We start from the raw sequence: 20,660 nt of genomic DNA on the forward strand, positions 1-20,660 counted from the left end.
CGGAACACCTCGGAAGTAACATCAGTACTGATTCTGACACGTTGTGACCCGATGCAGTGGTCCCCAACCTTGGGCCTCCAGATGTTCTTGGACTACAACTCCCAGAAGCCTTCACCACCACCTCTGCTGGCCAGGATTTCTGGGAGTTGAAGCCCAAGAACATCTGGAGGCCCAAAGTTGGGGACCACCGACCTGATGGACTGAACTCCCAACACGTTCACACTTGAGGTGTGGCTTTGCAAGTTCAGGGTGTGAGACCCATGTTTCATCATTCACAATTGTTTGTGGGTTGCTCTGCTTGCTCATCTTTTTTTTTCAAGTCTGATGGAACTGCAATCCTCCTAAACTGGATAAGCATAGGGAGAGCTGTCTCCTCCCTGCTCTCATGCCAAGGGCAGCGTTGGGGGGGGGGAGAGAAAGACAGATGCTTATTCTGTAATAACTCAAATTGTGTTGGTTCCTCTTATGAGGCCAGTTTCTGCATCAGCATTACCAGACTAGTCCAGCAACAGGCTAACAGGATTAATCACTATGGGCAATGAAAGAAAAGCTACTGCAAAATTTACCCATAATAGTGCAGCTTGATTTTCTTTGTAAATCTACTAATGATCTTGAGTAAGTCCTATGAAATAAGTGCAACATATCGGTTGATTTCAGCTACAGAAATGATAAATGCCATAACTATGAAATTTGTTTTTTTTAAAGTGAAATCAGAAAGACAATAAAACATTGGAAACTGGAGGGAAATTGCCCCAGGTATGTGAAGCTGTAAAGAAGGGACCCACAACTTGCCTTTCGCACTTATGCCTCTGCTTGACTAAAACTCTCTATGACTTTTTGGGTGAAATGGAAACTACTCAATTAAAAATTTACAGATTGTCAAAGGATCAGAACAAAGATTAGATGAAAAGCCTTTCTCATAACAATAATCTGACGCTTTCTGTGAAGTCCTTTCTCTGTGCTGCAGTTTTTAATGTTGGTTTCTAGCGCCCTCAAGTGGCTGAATTCTCAAACTCAAGATAGAATGAAAAAATATAAAAGGGCTAATAGTGCAGACAATAATTCAAGGAAGGGGCTGTGCTAGCCTCATAAAATACAGACCGAGAATGTCCACATCAGCAAAGCATCAGGACTGATAAACAGCCCGGACCTTCAATTTATGGCTATTCATTGTGCATTATTTTGTACAGTCCCATTGGAGAGCAAAGACTCCTATTTATATTTAAATACCTCTCCAGCCACAGCTTTCTGAAAAGAGGAGGGGAAGCAAATCAAATTGCAATATAAAGGTATTTTACAAGGCAGATAGTCAGGAAACTTAATATGGACAGGACCCTGTAGATCATCGAGTCCAGCCCATCAAGGAGGAACAGCGGGGAATCATACTCTGCAGCCAGGTAACGAAACCACGGCATTATCCAGCAGTTTGTTCTGCACTTAAAAATAAATACACGCTTGCTACTTCCAAGCCGTACTATATCCAGTGGGCCAAAGCCATCCACCAAAAAATACCCCAAATAGCTACAGCCCTGTCATTTTGCCTAAAGCTTGCAATCTGAGCATTAGTAAGGATGATCTGGAGCAAATCCAGGGCTCTCAAACCACTCAATGTTATATGATGCGGAAAAGGAAAATTAAACGTAGCCGCACATTCTTTTCACTCTTATTGCTATCATTTCTCATGTGCGCGCACTCTCTCTCACACACACACACAGATACATCTTCAAAGAAGAAGTCAAAAAGCAAATACAAATGAATAAAGTCGATCAAAATTTAACGACCTGATATGTATTTCTACTACTTTTATACCACCTTATGACTACACTAAGAGGCAGCCAAACTGCTTCAGGGGTCATTCATTGTCTGACCAAAGCTATCCAATTCACAGTTGTGATTACCTTGACAAGGGAAGACGCAGCCAAGGACTAACCATGGGCCGCAAGGAGAGTATGACTGAAACCAGCCCAAGGACTCACTCAGAGGCTGCAAGATGGAGATCTGTCTCCATGTTGATCAGCTACTGTAATTTAGGAGGCTGAATCCAAGAGCCCAAAACTCTAGTATATTGGAAAAACAGGAAGTGGTAATCCAGAGGCAGAGGGGCTGGCATGGGACAGCTAGAAGAGGAGCATCAACAAAATGCCAGTGCTCATCTCTCCCAAGGAGTCAGTCGCCCAATGAGGCAGTGCCTGTCCTCTCGCCTTCTTGGATAGCTAGATTTCCCTTCTCCCAAAAGGAAGTCTTGGCTACTATTTGCTGGTAGATTTGGCAAGTCAAGAAGATTTCTTAGAAATCGACTCTCTTGGATCCCAAACTAGTTCTCTTGACTGACTTCAATAACTGTGGGCACAATTTGTCCTCCTGTTTGTTGAGCTGAGGGGGCAGGTTAGTTCACTTTTGTTCTGGCAATCAGAGGCCTTGATTGCTAGAACGAACCAATCCATCCCCAGAGTGCCCTCCCCTACATCTTTTTGAGCCCATCAGGGGTTTTTACCTTTTTGGAGCGGGTAGGTGTGCTCTAGTTTGGTTCATTTCCAAAGCTGCCAATACTCCTTCTACTATTAATTTCCACATAACAGATAGATAAAAACTTTATTACAGTCAAAGACCAGCCACAATTTCCAGTATCTAGTATCTCTTTCTGAGAGACAACATGGAATTTGGACAGGTTCTGCCTGTCCAAATTTGCAGAACCTTTAATGAATGGACTGCTGGTGATCTTACCTCTGCCTGATTCTGTTTATGAAGGTGACTTTTCTGTTCAGATTGAAGAATTGTCTGGACCCATGGACAGCACTAACCTCCTGCTTTGTGAACAAGGGCTGGCTTAAGTCAATGCAGCTCTGCCACCTGCTGCCCGACACATAACAGAAGGTATGAAAATACACCCTGAAGATGGGGTTAAGCGTGTGTATGTTAAAATCTAAATGTTTTAGGGGGCTGCCTTACTTTTAAACACAGGGTGACTGAAAGCTTTCATTTCTTTTTGATTCTTTTTTTTTAAATATTTGACCCTACTTTAAAATATTTGTCACTACTTTAATTAACAATGACTGGTAGTGCTTCTTTTGAAATTTTTGCTGGAATGCATCATGAAGATAACACTAGGTTGTATATATAGTATTCTCTCTCAAAGAACATAATCCACCCCAGAGAATTACAAAGTGAATATTGTTAGGTTCCACTCAACATCCAAACCACCCTCTGAAGTTGTAACCATTTCTACATCTGTAAAAAGTGGCCTGGATAGCTCAGTCGCTTAAGTATTTGGCTGTAGAGCCAGAAGTTGGGAGTTTGATTTCTCACTGTACCTCCTGTGAGCAGAGCCTTGGAAAAGGTGTACAGTCCCAGAAGTGCCCCCAGAAGAAGGGAATGGTAAACTACTACTGAGTATTCTCTACCTGGAAAAGCCATCACTCAGAACTGACTTGACTGCTTATCATCATCATCATCATCATCATCATCATCAAAAAACACATGGCACAGTTCAATCAAAATTATAAAAACGTTGACTGTGATTATATAACAGATACAAGTTTTAAGTATTATCATATTGTTGTGGTTGTTAAAAAGTGGGGTGGGCATCTGGGTAATTCAGGGAATTGGGTACTTGGCAGAAGAGCCAGAGTTCGAGAGTTCAGTTTGCAACTGTTCTCTGGAGCAGAACCAGCCTGTATAGTCTTAGGAAGCACCTCTAAATGCACTATACCTAGAAAACATAGTGTGAAGAAACTGGGGAGCATGGAACATAGAATTCATTTACTGAAAGCTTCAGTGCTCCTATGTGGCTAGGGGGAGTGGAATCTTTTCTTCATCCTTAACAGTAAACCTGTCCTACACATATAAAGACTGTAAAATTCACTCCTCTCCCCAGAGCAGGAAAGATTCCCTGTGTGTGAATCCACAGAGGTCATATGATCCATGAAAGTAAAGAAGCTCAACCTTAGCTACAATGGCAATCTGATAAAGGGTGGAAATTTTGTTACCACATTTTCTTTTCTTTTTTAAAATTTCCCCCAAAGTTAAGAATTCTTTTTCCTGATTGTCTGTCAGTGGTTGCTTCTTGGAGCTACTAATTAGCTGCCACCATGAACCCAATCAGAGGCTCTGAGTGGCTACTCCTCGCAGCTAATCAGAGCCAGGGTATTGCTTCTCTTTCTTAAAAACAGGTGAATCTCAGCCTTCTAGGAAGAGTAACATTCTTGCTATTGTGGCCTCCTTTCATCACTCCCACAGAATTACCCATCCTTCCAATCCTTTTCTGCTGTCATTTATATGTAGATTAAGTCTTTTATTTAAACACACACACACACACACACACCCAACTCACAAGCCTCCTAAATTTTTAATTTTAATGTTTGCAACATTTGTCTACGTGCTGTGCATTTATCTGCTTCTGTTCTTTTACTCAAAATGTCTGTGTTGCAAATGGCTATTTCATGATCTTTCAATAAAACATTAATTATACTTATTTTAATGAAACAGTAAAATTCTCCCTGAAAACTGAAAGAAACATGTAACTTTCCACTTCAGAGAGACAGAGACAAAGAGATGAATCTGAAATAGTCCATCAGGATACAGAACAAGAAAAGTGCACTATTCTCCCCTGCTTATGTTTTTTTAACACTAAGTATATATGTTCAGAATATGTATTTATCAAACACATCTCTATCCCGTATTCTCATTAACAAATAACCTTCAGGCAATCATTACCTCAATCCATGTTTCTGCTCAGCCACTTGGCATGTTAGCAACCACCCATTTCATACTAAAAGGGGTTTTTTAAAAGCCTAAACATTTCAAGTTGATAAGAAGCAAGCAAAGGGGTTGAGAAGGAATGAACAGCACCATAGAGCATATGGTCTAGATTTTGTAAGACCTCAGTAACAAAGTGCCAAGAGAGTCGTCCTTCCTAACTGGTCTGCCTTCTCCTTGCTGATGTCATGCCCAGCCAGTCACCTGATCTTCCCCTCTGGACACAAAGTGAAAGCACCAACTAGATGGAGGGGAAAAGTCGGTCCCTTCCCCTTCCTCTTGTCTCTGCTTGCAGGACATGCATGGAGAGAGAAGCTGATGAGGCCAAAGCAAGATAGGAAGGGAGGAGCACAGACCAAACGGCTCTAGGGAACAGCCTGTGGGCCCCCTCCTAGGGCATGGGCTTCCACAGGTGCTCAGCATACCCTGACTCCAGCGCAGGTATTATTCAGAAACACACAAGAGCATAGAGAGGAGACACAATCCCCACATTCAGTTCTTCATTAACACGGGTACAGGAATAAATTCCAGCTAAACGGAACTGAAAGGAAAAGGAGAAGAAGCGCCTGACGAAAGGATACAGATAAGGTGGTGGGCAGATGCGAATATTAAAAAGGAAAGAATCAGGAGCACAAAAATATCTGCTTATCCTAAATATACAGGTGAGTTGTCAGAGGCTTTTGTTGCACTAGAAGCACTTTCATAAATGAAAACTATCACCTGACAGCTGCAGTAACCACATGAAGAACATGATGTGCCGAATTGTCATGAAAATAAAAGAGCTGGCCAGCCTTACCTATTGAAACCTTTCAAGTGCTCCTCCATTTTCACAATATTGTGCATTTTATAGATGAACCACTTATCGATGTCTGTAAGTTTATGGATATCTTCCACAGGGATATTCTCATGCAAAGCCTGTCAGAAAAAGGTCTTGATGAGTTACCATTCCATGACTAATGAGCTAGTTTCCTGATGAATAACTAAGTAGCGGAAAATATATAGGGGGCAACCTTTGGGCCCTGCTTTTTGGGCCCCTCCTTGAAAAAGCTGTAAATAGGTTGTAGTTTTGGTTTGTGCAGGCCAAACCAATTGAGATCTGACTATTTCCAGATCTGAACCAAATTTAACCTATGGAATATTCCTCTAATGTGCTGGGGATCTACAGCAGACAGTGAGTGAAAGAGCCAGCAGATGAGTCACTAACAAAAAGATTTCTTGAGGAGGGAGTGTTTGAAAATCACAATGGTATATTATTATGTGGGCCTCACAAAAGCATTAGTATCTGTGATATTGTATTACCAACAATACACCTCTTGGCTTGTTAAGGTCTATCCACTTGCTGCTAGCATTGTGTTTCTACTCAGAATGCTTGTACACCTAATATAAGCTAAATACTCCTTTCAAAGGAAAAATAATATTCTTTTTAAAAGAACAACTTTTATCCAATAGAGAAATCTTTGCTGATGACAGGGCAAGATTAATGGCAGTTGTCTACATGACACACAATTGCCTACTCATGAGTATTTTAACACAGACATGATGGTTCATTCAAAGAAACCAAGGTATTTCTGGTATTTCCTACAAGCAAAGCAGATTTTAGGCCCAATGAAACATAAATAGATATTATATATACCAGTGCGAAACTAAATGGTTCATGCCCACTGCTCATTGTGCACTAGGTTCAAGAGCCACTCATTCCTTGCTCAACTAGTTTTCAGTGTGCAGGGACTGTTGTGTTTGTGAAGAAAAGCCCTCTTACAAGAGGTTTTACCTGCCACCTGAAAATGGGACTAAGTACAAACCAGAAGAGAATGGGGCGGAAAAAGGAATCCTTAATAAAAATGAATGCCAAACATAGTGGGATGCAATGGAAAAAAAGTAAGACTCAAAAAAAAGTTACTCTCTCATTAACTCTTTATTACTTGAAGGCCACTGGAACAGAACACAGCAGCTCAGAAGGGTGACTTCTGAGTAGGATAATTAAACCAAATTCATGAGATGGATATTTATTTATTTTATTTTTTTATTTATTTGATTTGTATCCCACCCATCTGGTCTATACGACCACTCTAGGTGGCTGAACTGAAAAAAATGATGAATTGGGGTGGTTTGTGGCTACCCACAAAATACAAAACACCCACAAACCCTGACTCATCAAGTCACACATCCTGCAGTCCTCATCCTATCTACTCTTGCCTTCTTTTTCAAGCGGGAAATCAATGTGGGTTCTATCTCTGAACAAATTTCAGATTCCTGCACAGAATCCAACTCTTCTCTCCTGGCAGCAACAAAAAAAAATGAACTCCTTGAGAAGAGTGGTTAAAAAAGACTTTGGACTTGAGTTAACAAGGCTTTGCACTAACAGGAATAAATTATACATTCTTTAAGTGTCAGGACAATGTTTAGAGATTTCTGACCCGCACAGTTCCAGCTGTCAGAGCTATAATTTTAACGAGAAGGTTGAAATCTTTAAAAAGAAAAAAATGAAGACACATTTGAATATCTTCCTCTTCCGGAAGAATCAGTGTGTTCTTTTTAACATGAGAAGTATTAGGTGAGAGACAACTAAAAGATCTTCTATAATAGCAGGCTATCTGAGGGTGAGGGAGGAGAACGAATGCCAATTCAAATTACTGTGAGGAAAATTTAGCAGGATTTTCCTTACTTATGGTCCTGGCCCTTATTCCTCTTACATAAAACATGAAGAGAATGTGGCAGGATCTGTCACCAAACAGAATTAGAAGAAAATGACTGCTGATTCATTGCTTGCACATTTATCATCAGAACCTGGCTCCCCTGCCATGTTCATGGGCTTTTATACTAGCTATCTCTATTCAGCTCTAAGTAATAAGCCAGAAGCTTCCTGAAGAGGTGCATGCACCACTGTAGAGAACTGCTTCATCTTACATTGTGGCAATCAGATACACTGAAAGTACGGCTCCTGAGACCACTGTGGATTCACCAGTGCAATTAAGGATTATAATAATTTGTTATATAAGACAATTAGCCTGCTTCCTAAAATAATACCTTAGCCATTGCATACACCCGGTTGCTGGAGGCTTCAGCTAGGTCTTTCCTGAGATCCACATTAGAAGGCCAGTCTTTGTTCATTGGCAGGCATGCCATGAAGCCGTCAACAGAAGGGTGACACATCCTTAAGGCCTTCTGAAAGCTCTCTTCAAAGGTGCGCCCAATGGCCATAACCTGAAATGGGGAAAGCCTTTTTATACGTAAGCACAGGAAACCCTCTCAACCAAGGTTGAGGGAAACTTTGGAGAACATTTCAAGCAGGGTGATCCATAAACAGGCATTCCTGGGCCTTTGGCATGAAGAGGCATCTAGGCCACAGCAGAAACCTGGGGAGCTGTACTCTTTCAGAAAGTGGGCCCCTGCTTCAAGGACAAAGCCAACACTGAGAAACACAAAGGCATACAGACTAGTGTGCCTCTGTCTCAAGTACATGCTGTTGACTGTTTATTTGCACATGCCCTGCCTTGTTCTCTGGTTGGGGCTGCTGAGATGGTCGAAAGAAACAAAGCAATTCGATTGTTTAGAAAGTGAATAATAAACAGTGAAGCAATTTTTTTTAAAAAAATACACAATTTAACAATAGTCAGTTAAAAATACACTTAACTTTTAATCATAAAAAGAAATCCTTTGAACCAGCTATTCTCAACCTTTTTTTGCTATGGCCATAAGCACAATATGAAAGAAATGTAGGCCAAATCAGGATGGTATAAATGACATGACAAACTGTATAAGATCATGTATGAATAACTGTTTCCAGTTTATGGCCCCCTTCAAATGTGTCAGGACCTCCCATGGGGCCATATGGTCCCTGTTGAGAATGGCTGCTTTAAAACATACTGTATATTCTTCCTGAGAGTTGAAGTGAAATGCCTTTCGGCTTGACTGCCTTAAAATAAGCTATTTCACCCAAAATCTACAATCATTTTCAGGAACTGGTTAATAGCTTTGAAAAGCTGCTGTAGGGGAAACTGGTGTCGAGGAAGCAGAAGTCTTCCAACACACATACCCTGCAGTGGTGGGATTTGCTTTGCAATGCTTTTTCCCTTAGTAAGATCTTCAAAGGAGCCCCTCTCATAAGGGAAGTCAAGAGAACCCCAACCGTATTTTCCTATAATATAGGGAGCCGCTTCCAGATTTTGAAACATGGGAGACCAGCCCTGCCTGTGCTATCCTTCCACTGACAGGCAATGGCCTTTCTCTGTAGGCAGGCCATCAGTAGGGATCTGGCTGCTAAAGGAGATTTGAAGGAGGGGTTGTAATTTTCTTGTGTTTTAAAATGTGGTTTTAAATGGTTTAAATCTTTTCTTTATTTTACAGTTTGAATTAGGCATGGGCTAATCATATCCCTGTGGACAGGAATGCAAATAGCAGCACCACAGGTGCCACAAAGGTCCATTCCCTCCCCCCAGAACTAGCAGCGGTCCATTCCCTCCCCCCAGCACTTGGCTCCATCATGTTGCTGTCGCACCAACTGCAAAAGGAGCCAAGCCAGCTATTCCCTACCTCCCCAAGCAGCTGTCCACTGCAGCACAGAGGCGAGATGGGAAAAGTCCCTGCTCAGCCAATGAGAGTTGCCTGCATGGAGAGGCAGGGAAGAGCCAGCCGGCTTCCTTCCACAACTGGCATGACAGCGGAGCCGAGTTCCATGCTGCAAATGGTGAGTGGAATGGCTGGTTCTGGGGGGAGGTAATGGGCCTCTGTGGCACCTGTGATGCCACTATTTGTATCCCCAGGGATATGAATAGCACATGTCTAGTTTTAATCTATAACATATTTAAATATTTAATATTAAATTTAATATTAATATTTATATTAAATATTTAAATATTGTCATGTATGTAGTATAATGATGTAAGCTGCCTTGGGTCCTTTTAAGGAGAAAGGTGGGGCAAAATTATTTTAAATAATTTTTTATTTTAAATATTTTATTTTCATCTGTTTTATTATTTATTTTTTATATGAATAAGGGGCTCCTTGAAAAATTTGTCCAAACAGTTCCTCCAGAGTTCTACTTCATCAAGGAAAGGAGCCACTCTCATTACAGTTTTCTATTGGCAGAGGATGGGGATGGCAAACATTAGAGAGGAAAATTGAGACTAGCAAATATATCATCCGTTGTTGTGCTTTGGCTAGCTGACGGATAATAGCTAATTAGCTGCATGATTTACCCATTTCCCCTCATTCAATTCCTCTTGAAACTTGGAGATGTTGTCAATATTGTTAGAGACAGTTTTCAATTAAGAATAAAGATGTCAAGCCCTTTTCTGCCACCACCTTTATAAGTATGTCCAAAATGATCCCATATTAATTCCTGCAAAAATATCATCTGTGGAAATGCAATCTGATGTATTGCGGAAAGCAGGTACGAATATTCAGAACATCTCTCATCTGTCTCTTAGAGAGCACAATTCTTAGGTTTCAGGACACCATGCCTCGGCCACAAGGTTGATTGACTGTGCTCCTCCGCGGTCATCAGTGATGCTTTCTATGGTGACTTTGTTTTCAAGTCAGAACTAGCAACTCTTTGTGTGGAAAGGAAGGGGTGTGTTGGAGGATGACAGTGCAGAGGGAGGGCAGCGGCATGGATCTGCTGCCTCCACCACCCTCCTAACCCCCAACCACACGTCACGACACACAGGAAAAGACCGTTCTTAAAGCTGAGCTAATTGTAACTGCTCCTATTGATTCCCAATGGATGGGTTGCTTTTTTACATCAGTATATTTAAGTGCAACCAAGAGTATACAGCTAGGTCTTTTTCCCACTGCTAGTGCCCAGAATAAAAGAGCCTGAAAATATTTGCTTTGATAATCTGTGTGTAAACACTCAGAAAAATTGCTGTTTGCAAACCTGTGCTAATCAGTCCACTTGGAAGCTGTCTTCGAATGGCAGTACTTACACTTCAGCTCCGGCTGAAAGCACTGCATAGGCATGCGGTTCTCCTGACCCCCGCCAGCAGTTCTGGTGCAGACTGCCATTCATCCTGAGCTATCCAATTGCTCTAAAAGCAATTAAACTTTAATTGCTTCACAACAAGGAGGCAGTTCAGAGAGTGAAAGATCAGGTAGGTTAGGGGCAGCAAGGTAGCTATCCAACAGAGAGCACTGCAACTCTAGATGCTGCTTCAGCCTTTTAAAGCGCTAATCACTTGCTACATTTTGTAAATATTCTTGTAGCAGGTGTAACACCCAAAGATGGTCAGGCACACTTTTAGATTCCGACAAACTGTATGAGAAGCAAACATAAATCAAGAACACATCAATATTTATTCTTCATGTGTATTACAGTGGTGCCTCACTTAATGAGCGCACCGTTTAACGATGAATCCGCATAGCGACACATTTTTTGCAATCACTAATGCAATCGCATTGTGATGTTTTAGATAGGGAAAACATCGCATTGCGATGATCGGTAAGCGTTTCGCTTACCGATCTTCGCATTGTGATGTTTTACAAACAGCTGATCGGCGGTTCCAAAATGGCCGCTGGGTCAACAAAATGGCTGCCCGCAGCGTTTTCGCACCCTGCCCTCCCTTACCGGGCAGTGAAAATGCCAGCCAGATGGAGGATTCCCTGCATAGCAGTGAGTTTTTCCCCAATAGGAATGCATTAAACGGAATTTAATGCGTTCCTATGGGTTCCCCCCTGCATAGCGACGAATGCGGATAGCAACGTTAATCCTGGAATGGATTAACGTTGCTATGCGGGGCACCACTGTATTTCATTTGCCCTTCTAACCTCTGAATAGATGCCAGTATTATTCTCTCTATATTGCACATTGTGGATGAAGCCTAGGGGACAGGAGCTTATCCAAGGCAATGTACTGCATACATAAGCAGAGGCAAGACTCAAATCAGGGACTTCCAGGTTCACAGCTCATTCGAACATAGTTCAGGCCCATTGAATGCATAGTTCAGGCCCAATTTCATTGCTTTCTCTTTTCTCACTGCATTGAAACAGCACTACGAAGAGCATTAGAGATGCTCAGAGGTCTGTTAGCATTACTGAAGACATACCTACTTTGCCCATTTAAACAGATTCTATAAAAATCCCTTCGTCCCAAGGAACCCTGAAAACATTAATTCCACCAGTGGGATAACAACAATTTATAGCACAGAATTCTCACCATTCTCACCAAACTCTGATGACAGGAATTCCATGGGTTAGCCATGGCAGTATCAAAAAAATGCATATACTGTATAGCATACTGTTTGTTTATAAAAGATCATTATAGTGTTAGCAAAAGGACTAGCTAAAGGATTGAACTATGAATCAGCAGGAAATGTCTAGTTCATTTAGCTCGCACCTGAAACTTACTGGATGGCATGCCATCCCATCTGAATCTCACATCTAAAAGTCAAAGCAAAGCAAAGTGTACTGCTTATATACCACCCCATAGTGCTTAAAGCTCTCTCTAGGTGGCTTACATTTTAATTACGCTGGCTACACATTGACACACACACATACACATGCAACAAGCTGGGTAGTCAATTTACTGACCTTGGAAGAATGGAAAGCTGAGTTAACTTTGAGCCAGCTACCTGAAATGTTGGTCATGATGAGCAGTCTTTAGTACAGCACTGCAGTTTAAACACTGTGCCACTCTCAAATGTAAGAACGAAAAGAATTTGCAAGTTTTTTTTCTTCACTGCGTGTGATTGATTATATGAGATTTTGTGCATTTTTTCATGTGAGCACTCTTTCATGTAAAATTCACAAAAATGAGCTTGGTTCAAAAAAAAACACAACCATTTTTTTTCATAGCAAACCTTATATTTTGCACATAATGCCCTGTGTTTTGCACAGGATTCGGGTTTTTAATGCAAAAGACATTTGTACGCTAAAAAATCAAACACTTTTTCAGCAAATGCTGTTGCTGATGGAATAAAAGTGATGCATTTATTTGTTTGTCTGTCTGTCTGTCTGTTTGTTTGTCTGGCTAAAGATGAGAAAGTTTACAAATATTTATTCCATCCTTACCTCTCCTGCCAGATATGAGAACAATAACACCGACTGTTTAACAATAAGATATGGTATGTAAAATATTTAGAACACTCCAATGTATTTAGAATGCTCAAATAAACCTCAAGTGTTTTGATGATCCATAATAGTGAGAGTAGCCGTAGTATCATTACCATCACCATCCTTGGGGAAATCCCCAGACTCACCTCTCCTACGCTCTTCATAGAGCTACCAATCTTACTGGAGGCACCTGGAAATCTGTCAAGGTCCCAGCGGGGCACCTTCGTTACTATGTAGTCCAGGCTAGGCTCAAAACAGGCAGTGGTCTTTCCTGATACCACATTTTCAATTTCTGGTAAGGGAATCCCAAGGGCTATTTTGGCAGCAATAAATGCTAACGGGTACCTGTCATCAACGACAAAAGGAAACATCAAGAAATGTGTTGTGATACCTCACAGAAACATCTTAAATTTTCAGGAAAGCTTAGTTGAAGGCACACTGCATGATGAAGTAAATCATTCTTTAGCATAGAAACAAATACAAAACTCTATTTCTGGCCTCATCATGTGTATTTACTGCCTGGTTTCTCGTATTTCGTCAGGCTACACATTACCAGATTGGCCTCTTTATCACTTAGGATTGTGAAGTAAAAATTCATGTGGTCCTGTTGAGTACAGATGATTCTACTCTGGTAATATCTGATAAATGGTGTCAAGATTCAGACACAAAGAAGCACTAACTATATTTCTACAGGAATATATGAACTGAATATAATAATAAAATGACGGCTGAAATTCTGTCACACAGCTTTGCACATGTAACAATTATGACATCATCATCAGTAGCAAATTGCTGCTAATTAGAGACTTCCTATGGCAATTTCAGGGTGCTCACAATTTCATTACATTGTATACAAGTCATATGCACCCTGGAATCATATGTTTGTTCTGATTAGCACCAATTTGCCCCTGATGATAATATCATCCTGTTACAGAATTTTATATTCTTACAAGTCTAACATACAGTTCTCTATCTTTCTTAAAATAGATGCCTGCATATGCTAAAAGGCCTGCTATATTCTGTAGTTCTAAGTATCCCCTGACTCCTGGTTGATCTTAGTTCTTGAAATGAGTGAATTAGTCAGTAAACAAGGCACAAAGACGAGCTGATCTACATGGAAACCAATTCCCATTATCAAGAAATGTCCAGGAGGGAGGCGGGGCTTTGTTGCGGTGCTGCCAGCAACTCTAGAGAGGAGCTCTCTGGAAAAAGCTGGACCCCTCCAGCCCGGGATCCCCCTTTTGAAATGGGGATCAAAGGAGAGTCTAGAAGAAGTCTCTCTGAAGCAGATGGTGAGCAGCAGAAGGAGAAGAAAGGGAGGCAGACCCGGACTTTTTTCTTCTGAAGAAATCACCGTGCACGGACTGGAGCGGGCGCCATTTTTTGGCACTGAGCCGCGAGGAACCCTTTACCAGGGGAGAGGAGAGCAATCAATATAAACTAATAATATATAACAAGTAAGTAAGCCGAAGCCTCTGATTTATGAAACAGCCTCATTAAGTTGAAATAAGAATGAAAATATTTGGCTGAAAGAATAAATGCAGTGGCAGGTTTATCTTATCAGTCTGACTCAAAAGCGAAACTAAGCTTCTCTAAGTGAACTCTTAAACACCAGGCTGATTCTAAAGCCGAGAGTCTGAGATGGAAAAATAAATCTTATGTTTCTGGAGAAGAATCCCAGACAGCAACACCGTCTGACTGGATTTAAGAGACTTCGGTGGATGCAGTGTGGCTGGGATACGTTACTCTTTGCCTTCTCTGGACTTTGTGAACTATAAATAATAGAATTTGGTGGTTTTCGGGAGAAGGAGCTGACGTGGCCGACTGGACTAAGGAGCATTAAGGGGTTAATGAAGATCACAAGACGAGCTCCAAGGACAATCTACTGGACAGTTTGAGACTCTGTGACTGTTGTTTAGTTTACCGGACTGCAGACCGCGTGTGAGTCTAATAATAGAAGCTTGCTGAACTCAGGAGAAGAAGAAATAACTGCGTACAATATTTGGACAAAGATTGGAGGGAGATCTAAGGGGAGGTTTATGATGAGGGGTTTGAATTGTTGATAAAATTGTGGAAACTGTGGAAGAATTTCTAGGGGGTGATTATTGTGGTATTTATATAAACCCCAAAGCCTGAGATGGACCCCAAAAATTCAAAAGAACAAATGGAGACTTGGTCTGTTCAATCCCAAAGTTCTGGAATAGAGGTGCAAGAAATAGAAAAGGAATGGCAGATTAATATACAAAGGCTAATATTAACAGGGTTCCAGCGAGTGAATGCAGGTCTTAGCAAAATAGAAGATTTGATGAAAGGGACGAAAGAGGGGACAGTAGATGCCAAACAAAACTTAAATGAAGTTGTACAAACTTTAGAATCGTCTGTATTAGACATGACACCAGGTAATATGAATGCAGTAGAGAGTTATCCAGTGACCCATGCAGCTTCCAAAATTAAAAAGCATTATGACAAAAATCTTAAGGAGGCAGAGATACTGAAACCAGACAATCTTATGGTGAAAATATGGGAAGTGAAAAAAATGGATATTCTGTCAGATGGACTGAAAGACTGTTCAATTCAAAAAGAAACTGAACGATGGGATGTATTGTATAAATGGCAGCAGCTACCAGACAATGTTGGAATAACATAGAATAAAATTAAAGTTAAATGATAAGATAAAAGCAGGAGGGTAATCAAATTGTGAAAAAGCAAAAAGTTGATATGTATTAGTAATATGAATTGATTGGATGATGTTATACTTTATGCTCTCCTTTCCCCCAAAACCATTTTTCCTTTCCTATCCCCTCTTTCTTTTTGTACCCTCTATCCCTGTTCCTAAATAAAAATTAAAAATAAAAAAAAAAATGTCCAGGAGGACAGGAGGGAGTCTCAAAACAAAGGACACGCTGGTGAGATAAGGACAGCGGGCATTCCGAAGGCAAAGCTTGGACTAGAGGGCATAATGAGAACATATACTGTAGAGGGGAAAGGAACATAATGTAATGTAAACGTTGAGACAATCTTAAGATGACTTATTTAGCCTTGGTGATGGACAGAACACACACAAAGGATTCTGAACCAATCAGGGACATCTTCACAAATATAACCTAGGAATAAACAGTTTGCCCATTATGATTGATATTTTGCTTACAATAATTTATTTGCTTAATACTACATAATTAACAGCTTTTATAAGCTCCCAAAAACTAGGCACAGGGAGTCAGATTGATTTGGGTTCTGTACCCCATCTGTCTCCTATCTGCCTGATAATTTAAATAAATCAGATTTTTATATTTTTTTTCTACTCTGTGTGTGCCTTTCTCTCTCTTCCAGTAAGGTTTCTTTCCGGTAGGAACTATCAGAGGACAACAAACTTTAAAATTTATGCAACCATCCCTGTTGGAGGTGTGCAACAGGATTTCAGTTTATATTTTCAAAATAACATAGTAAGTAGTAACATAATTACTTTAGGGTACAATGGGATTTGGAGAATTTTTGCCCATTTTTCTATTGTTATATGAATTTCTGTTTAATGTCAAAGCAACATGTTAACACCTACTACTGCTACCAAATGGACTTTTGCAAAGAAAGGGTTAAGAACTGACTTTGAAAACAAATTAACCACTAACTCCCAGCACATCAAATTGTTCCCAGCTTTGCTCTTTGGCCTGAGTATAAGCTAAACATGGAGCAAATTTGATGATTCTGGGAGTACACATCACCCTTCAGGGAACTGATCCACTGCAATCAAATTCATCCGAGGAAGCTAGACTCTCTAGAGCCAAGTGTTTCAGAAGTATCCAATTCTTAGTTACAGCTCTGACTAAAGCCATGTGAGACAAACGTAAGGAATCACCTACAGTACCGTATTTTTTGCACCATAAGACACACTTTTTTCCCCTCCAAAAGGGGGGTAGAAAGTCTGTGCGTCTTATGGTGCGAAGGTGGTGACTGCCCCCACTGGCCCCGTGGGGGGGAGCGTCGCAAGGGTCCGAGGGAGCCTTCCAGGACCCTTGCGATGCTCCCCCACCCCCCCCACGGGGCCAGCGCAGGCGAAATCGCCAGCTTCCTGGTGGGGGGAACGTTGCAAGGGTCCTGGAAGCTCACTCAGACCCTTGCGACGCTCCTCCCACCGGCAAAATCACCAGTTTCTGGGAGTGTTTTGAGGCTTCCCAAGCCTCAAAACACTCCCAGAAGCTGGTGATTTTACCCCCCCCGGCCCCGTGGGGGGTGGGGGTAGCGTGGCAAGGTCCAAGGGAGCCTCCCAGGACCCTTGTGAGGCTGCCCCCCACCTCCCCACGGGGCCAGCCCTGGCGAAATCGCCAGGTTCTGGGAGTGTTTGGAGGCTTGGGGAGCCTCCAAACACTCCCAGAACCTGGCGATTTTACCCCCCCGGCCCTGTGGGGGGGTGGGGGTAGCGTGGCAAGGGTCCAAGGGAGCCTCCCAGGACCCTTGCCAGGCTGCCCCCCCACGGGGCCAGCCCTGGCGAAATCGCCAGGTTCTGGGAGTGTTTGGAGGCTTGGGGAGCCTCCAAACACTCCCAGAAGCTGGCGATTTTACCCCCCCGGCCCCGTGGGGGGGTGGGGGTAGCGTGGCAAGGGTGTGGAAGGCCCCCTCAGACTCTTGCCATGCTACCCCCCCACGGGGCCCGCGCAGGCGAAATTGCCAGCTCCCAGGACCTTTTGAGAGGCTGGAAAGCTTCTCAAAAGGTCCTGGAAAGTCGCTATTTTGCCCATGCTGGCCCCGTGGGGGGGTAGCGTGGCAAGGGTCTGGAAGGCCCCCTCGGATCCTTGCCACGCTACCCCCACCCCCCCACGGGTCCAGGGGGGGCAAAATCGCTACCTTCTGGGGCTCTTTTGAAGCTTCCCAAGCCTTAAAAGAGCCCAGAAGGTGGCGATTTTGCCCCCTCTGACCCTCGGGGGGGGCAGGGTGAGTCTCTAAAGGGTCCTGGAACACACTCTAGGACCCTTTGGAGGCTCGCCCTGCCCCCTCACCAGGCTAGAGGGGGCGAAATTGCCACCTTCTGGGGCTCTTCTGAAGCTTTCCAAACCTCAAAAGAGCCCCAGAAGGTGGTGATTTTGCCCCCTCTGGCCTTCAGGGGGTCTGGGTGAGCCTCCAAAGGGTCCTAGGTTGTGTTCCATAAGACAGACCTCTCCATAAGGCTCACCAATTTTTAGGAGAAGAAAACAGATTTTTTTCTTGTTTTCTTCTCCTAAAAATTTGGTGCGTCTTATGGAGAGGTGCATCTTACGGAGCGAAAAATACGGTAACTTCTTTTCTTCCAGTGCCCCGGACAGTTGGGTGCGCCATTCCCTTGAACCTTGAAAAGTCCCCTTTGGGAATGGTCCATTGACATTGAGAAGCAATCAACATCTAGGACTGTGCATTCCTTCTTGATTTTGTGGTTGTTGATATTATCATTCAGAATAAACACCTTTAGCATCTCCCTCCTCCAGGATAAAACCCTTTTATTTAGCTCCATGGTGACAGAATACCTCCAGCTAACACTTTTTACCTAGAGTCAGGGATTTCTACAAAGAAATTATTCTACTAATTTCTTTGCAGCCGCATGGTCTTTGAAACAAAGCTGGTCACTGAGCCTTCTAAAATGCTGTGGAAGTTACTGATTAGTTTTATATGAACACCAATTTGAGTATAAAAGGTGGCTGGACAATCTTCGGGCTAACTCTGAAGCACAGTTGATCTAAAATTCTCGTGGTCAAATCACAACTTAGAAAAGTTACTTTTTGGGACTACAATTCCCAGACAGTATGTTTACTGCCAATATTAACTAGAGAGGGCTGTTCTAGGAATTGTAGGCTTTACAAAAAGAAATTCTTCTGAGCTATGGGTCACAACCATCATTTCCTATGAACAAGCCTTCTCATCTCTGGTCTGACAATTGGGGGCAAGGATCAGAGGGCAGGTGGCTCCATTTGGCTCTGAGATCTCCAACTGCTTATCCTCCTGTAACAGAATGACTGAGGAGGATAAGCTCACAACCACTCTTCTGGCATAATCAAAAATATGCACTGAGAGTAGTGAAGGGAGAGCTTGGTCTTCTCCCGGGTTCTGCTCCTCTCCTACTTAAGGTTGGACATCATCATGGTTCTTCTGATTTTGAATGCAATAGTGGCCAAACCAGTTGTCCATGTTCTTCAGCCAAGAAGCTCTTCTCCCAATACTTCTTTTTCCACTTATTTAACCCTTGAACAACCAACTATAACAATATGTACTTCATTTCTCATTATCTGGCCAGAATTTTTCAGCCTTCTGCCTTGTGAGTATTCTGCAATATGTTGGCCTTTATTCTTTTGCTTTAATACTTCATAACTGGTCCCCTTCTTGAACCAAAAACAACAACGACAACAATTTAGCATCATGTGATAAAGCCACAATTCACCTATACAACCTTGAAATTCCCTGTAATCATATAAAGTCGTGCCCCGCTTAACGATTACCCTGCATTATGACGAATCTGCTTCACGACAATGTTTTTGCAATCGCAATTGTAATTGCAAAATGATATTTTAAATGGGGAAATTTTGCTGCGTGATGATCAGTTTCCTGTTTTGGGAACCGATTCTTCACATAACGACGATCAAAACAGCTGATCGTCGGGTTTTCAAAATGGCTGCCGGGTGCTCAAAATGGCTCCCCACTGTGCTTAGGGATGGATTCCTCACTATACAGACACTGAAAATGGCCGCTGTATGATCTTCGCTGGATGGTGAGTTTTTAGCCCATTGGAATGCATTAACCGGGTTTTAATGCATTTCAATGGGTTTTTTATTTTTGCTTTACGACGTTTTCATTCTACAGTGATTTCGCTGGAATGAATTAACGTCGTTAAGTGAGGCACCACTGTATAGAGAACTACGCCACCTCAAACTCTTAAGAGTCACTTGGGACAGACTATGGACCGGAGGCTTTCTGTTTATAAAGACTTGTTATGCGATAGATTCTTCCTGATCAGAAGATGGTCCAGTTTTACATTTTTTAATTCTGTGCAAATTATTGATAGAAAGCATACAGGGATTAAAGTACAGTGCAGGACTTCTAAAAATAATGTATTTTTCCTTAAAACCAGTAGAACCCTGATATGGAGGTAAGTAAATGAAGGAATAACATGCCTTCATTTCAGAGATGATTCCTAGTCTATATAAAAGATAAAAACCAGAAACCCTTTCAGATTCTGTAGTTTATCAATTGGTGTTACTACTACTACTGAATGGGAAGGTTTACATTGAGTTTGCAAGAGATTTGGATTAGAGATGGGCAGAAGGAATCAAAGGCAACTAGCACTACTATGTTTTTCAAGTTAGGGGAGGACTCCTAAATAATTATGAGATCTATGACAACATGTAGATGCTGGAGGTATACTCTGAAAAAGCTTTTGAACTTATTTAACCCAGTAACTTTTTATATATCCAAATGCTCTCCTTGCAGCACATATTCCAGTTCTGTTCCTCTCCAAGTGTCCTTTCATTTCTTACCCTGTGGCCTTTGATGCCAAGGCAGAACTTCTAGAGAGCCTCGCATTAACTTCAATGATGCAGTACTCCAGAGAAGTAGGGTTTAAGGCATACTGGATGTTACACTCTCCTATAATGTTCAAGTGGCGGACAACCTTGATGGTTGATTCCCGTAGCATCTGCAGCTCTTCATTTGAAAGTGTTTGACTGGGAGCCACTACAATGGAATCTCCTTTTTTGGGAGGTAAAAAAATATATAAAAATATCAGATAGGTGGCAATGCTGAGAAATAATCCAGTACAATTGTGAAAAGTATTGATTGCATGAAAGGCACTAGATATACTTCAAAATCATCCTCAAATGTATTATATAATTAGATAAAGA

General features: G+C 41.9%; 1 protein-coding gene across 1 annotated transcript in view; it reads right to left on the reverse strand.

Moving 5' to 3' along the window:
* CPS1 (carbamoyl-phosphate synthase 1) overlaps window positions 1-20,660 on the reverse strand; it is a 180,345-nt gene that overhangs the window by 98,507 nt on the left and 61,178 nt on the right. Inside the window, exons 17-20 of the mRNA XM_078379197.1 lie at window positions 20,298-20,508; window positions 12,951-13,149; window positions 7,783-7,959; window positions 5,552-5,670 (exon numbers count right to left, since the gene is read on the reverse strand). Of these exons, the coding sequence (XP_078235323.1) occupies window positions 5,552-5,670; window positions 7,783-7,959; window positions 12,951-13,149; window positions 20,298-20,508 (706 nt within the window). The remainder of the gene's footprint in view (window positions 1-5,551; window positions 5,671-7,782; window positions 7,960-12,950; window positions 13,150-20,297; window positions 20,509-20,660) is intronic.

Source organism: Pogona vitticeps, chromosome 1 (assembly GCF_051106095.1).
Source record: "Pogona vitticeps strain Pit_001003342236 chromosome 1, PviZW2.1, whole genome shotgun sequence".
Classification (NCBI taxonomy): Eukaryota; Metazoa; Chordata; class Lepidosauria; order Squamata; family Agamidae; genus Pogona; species Pogona vitticeps.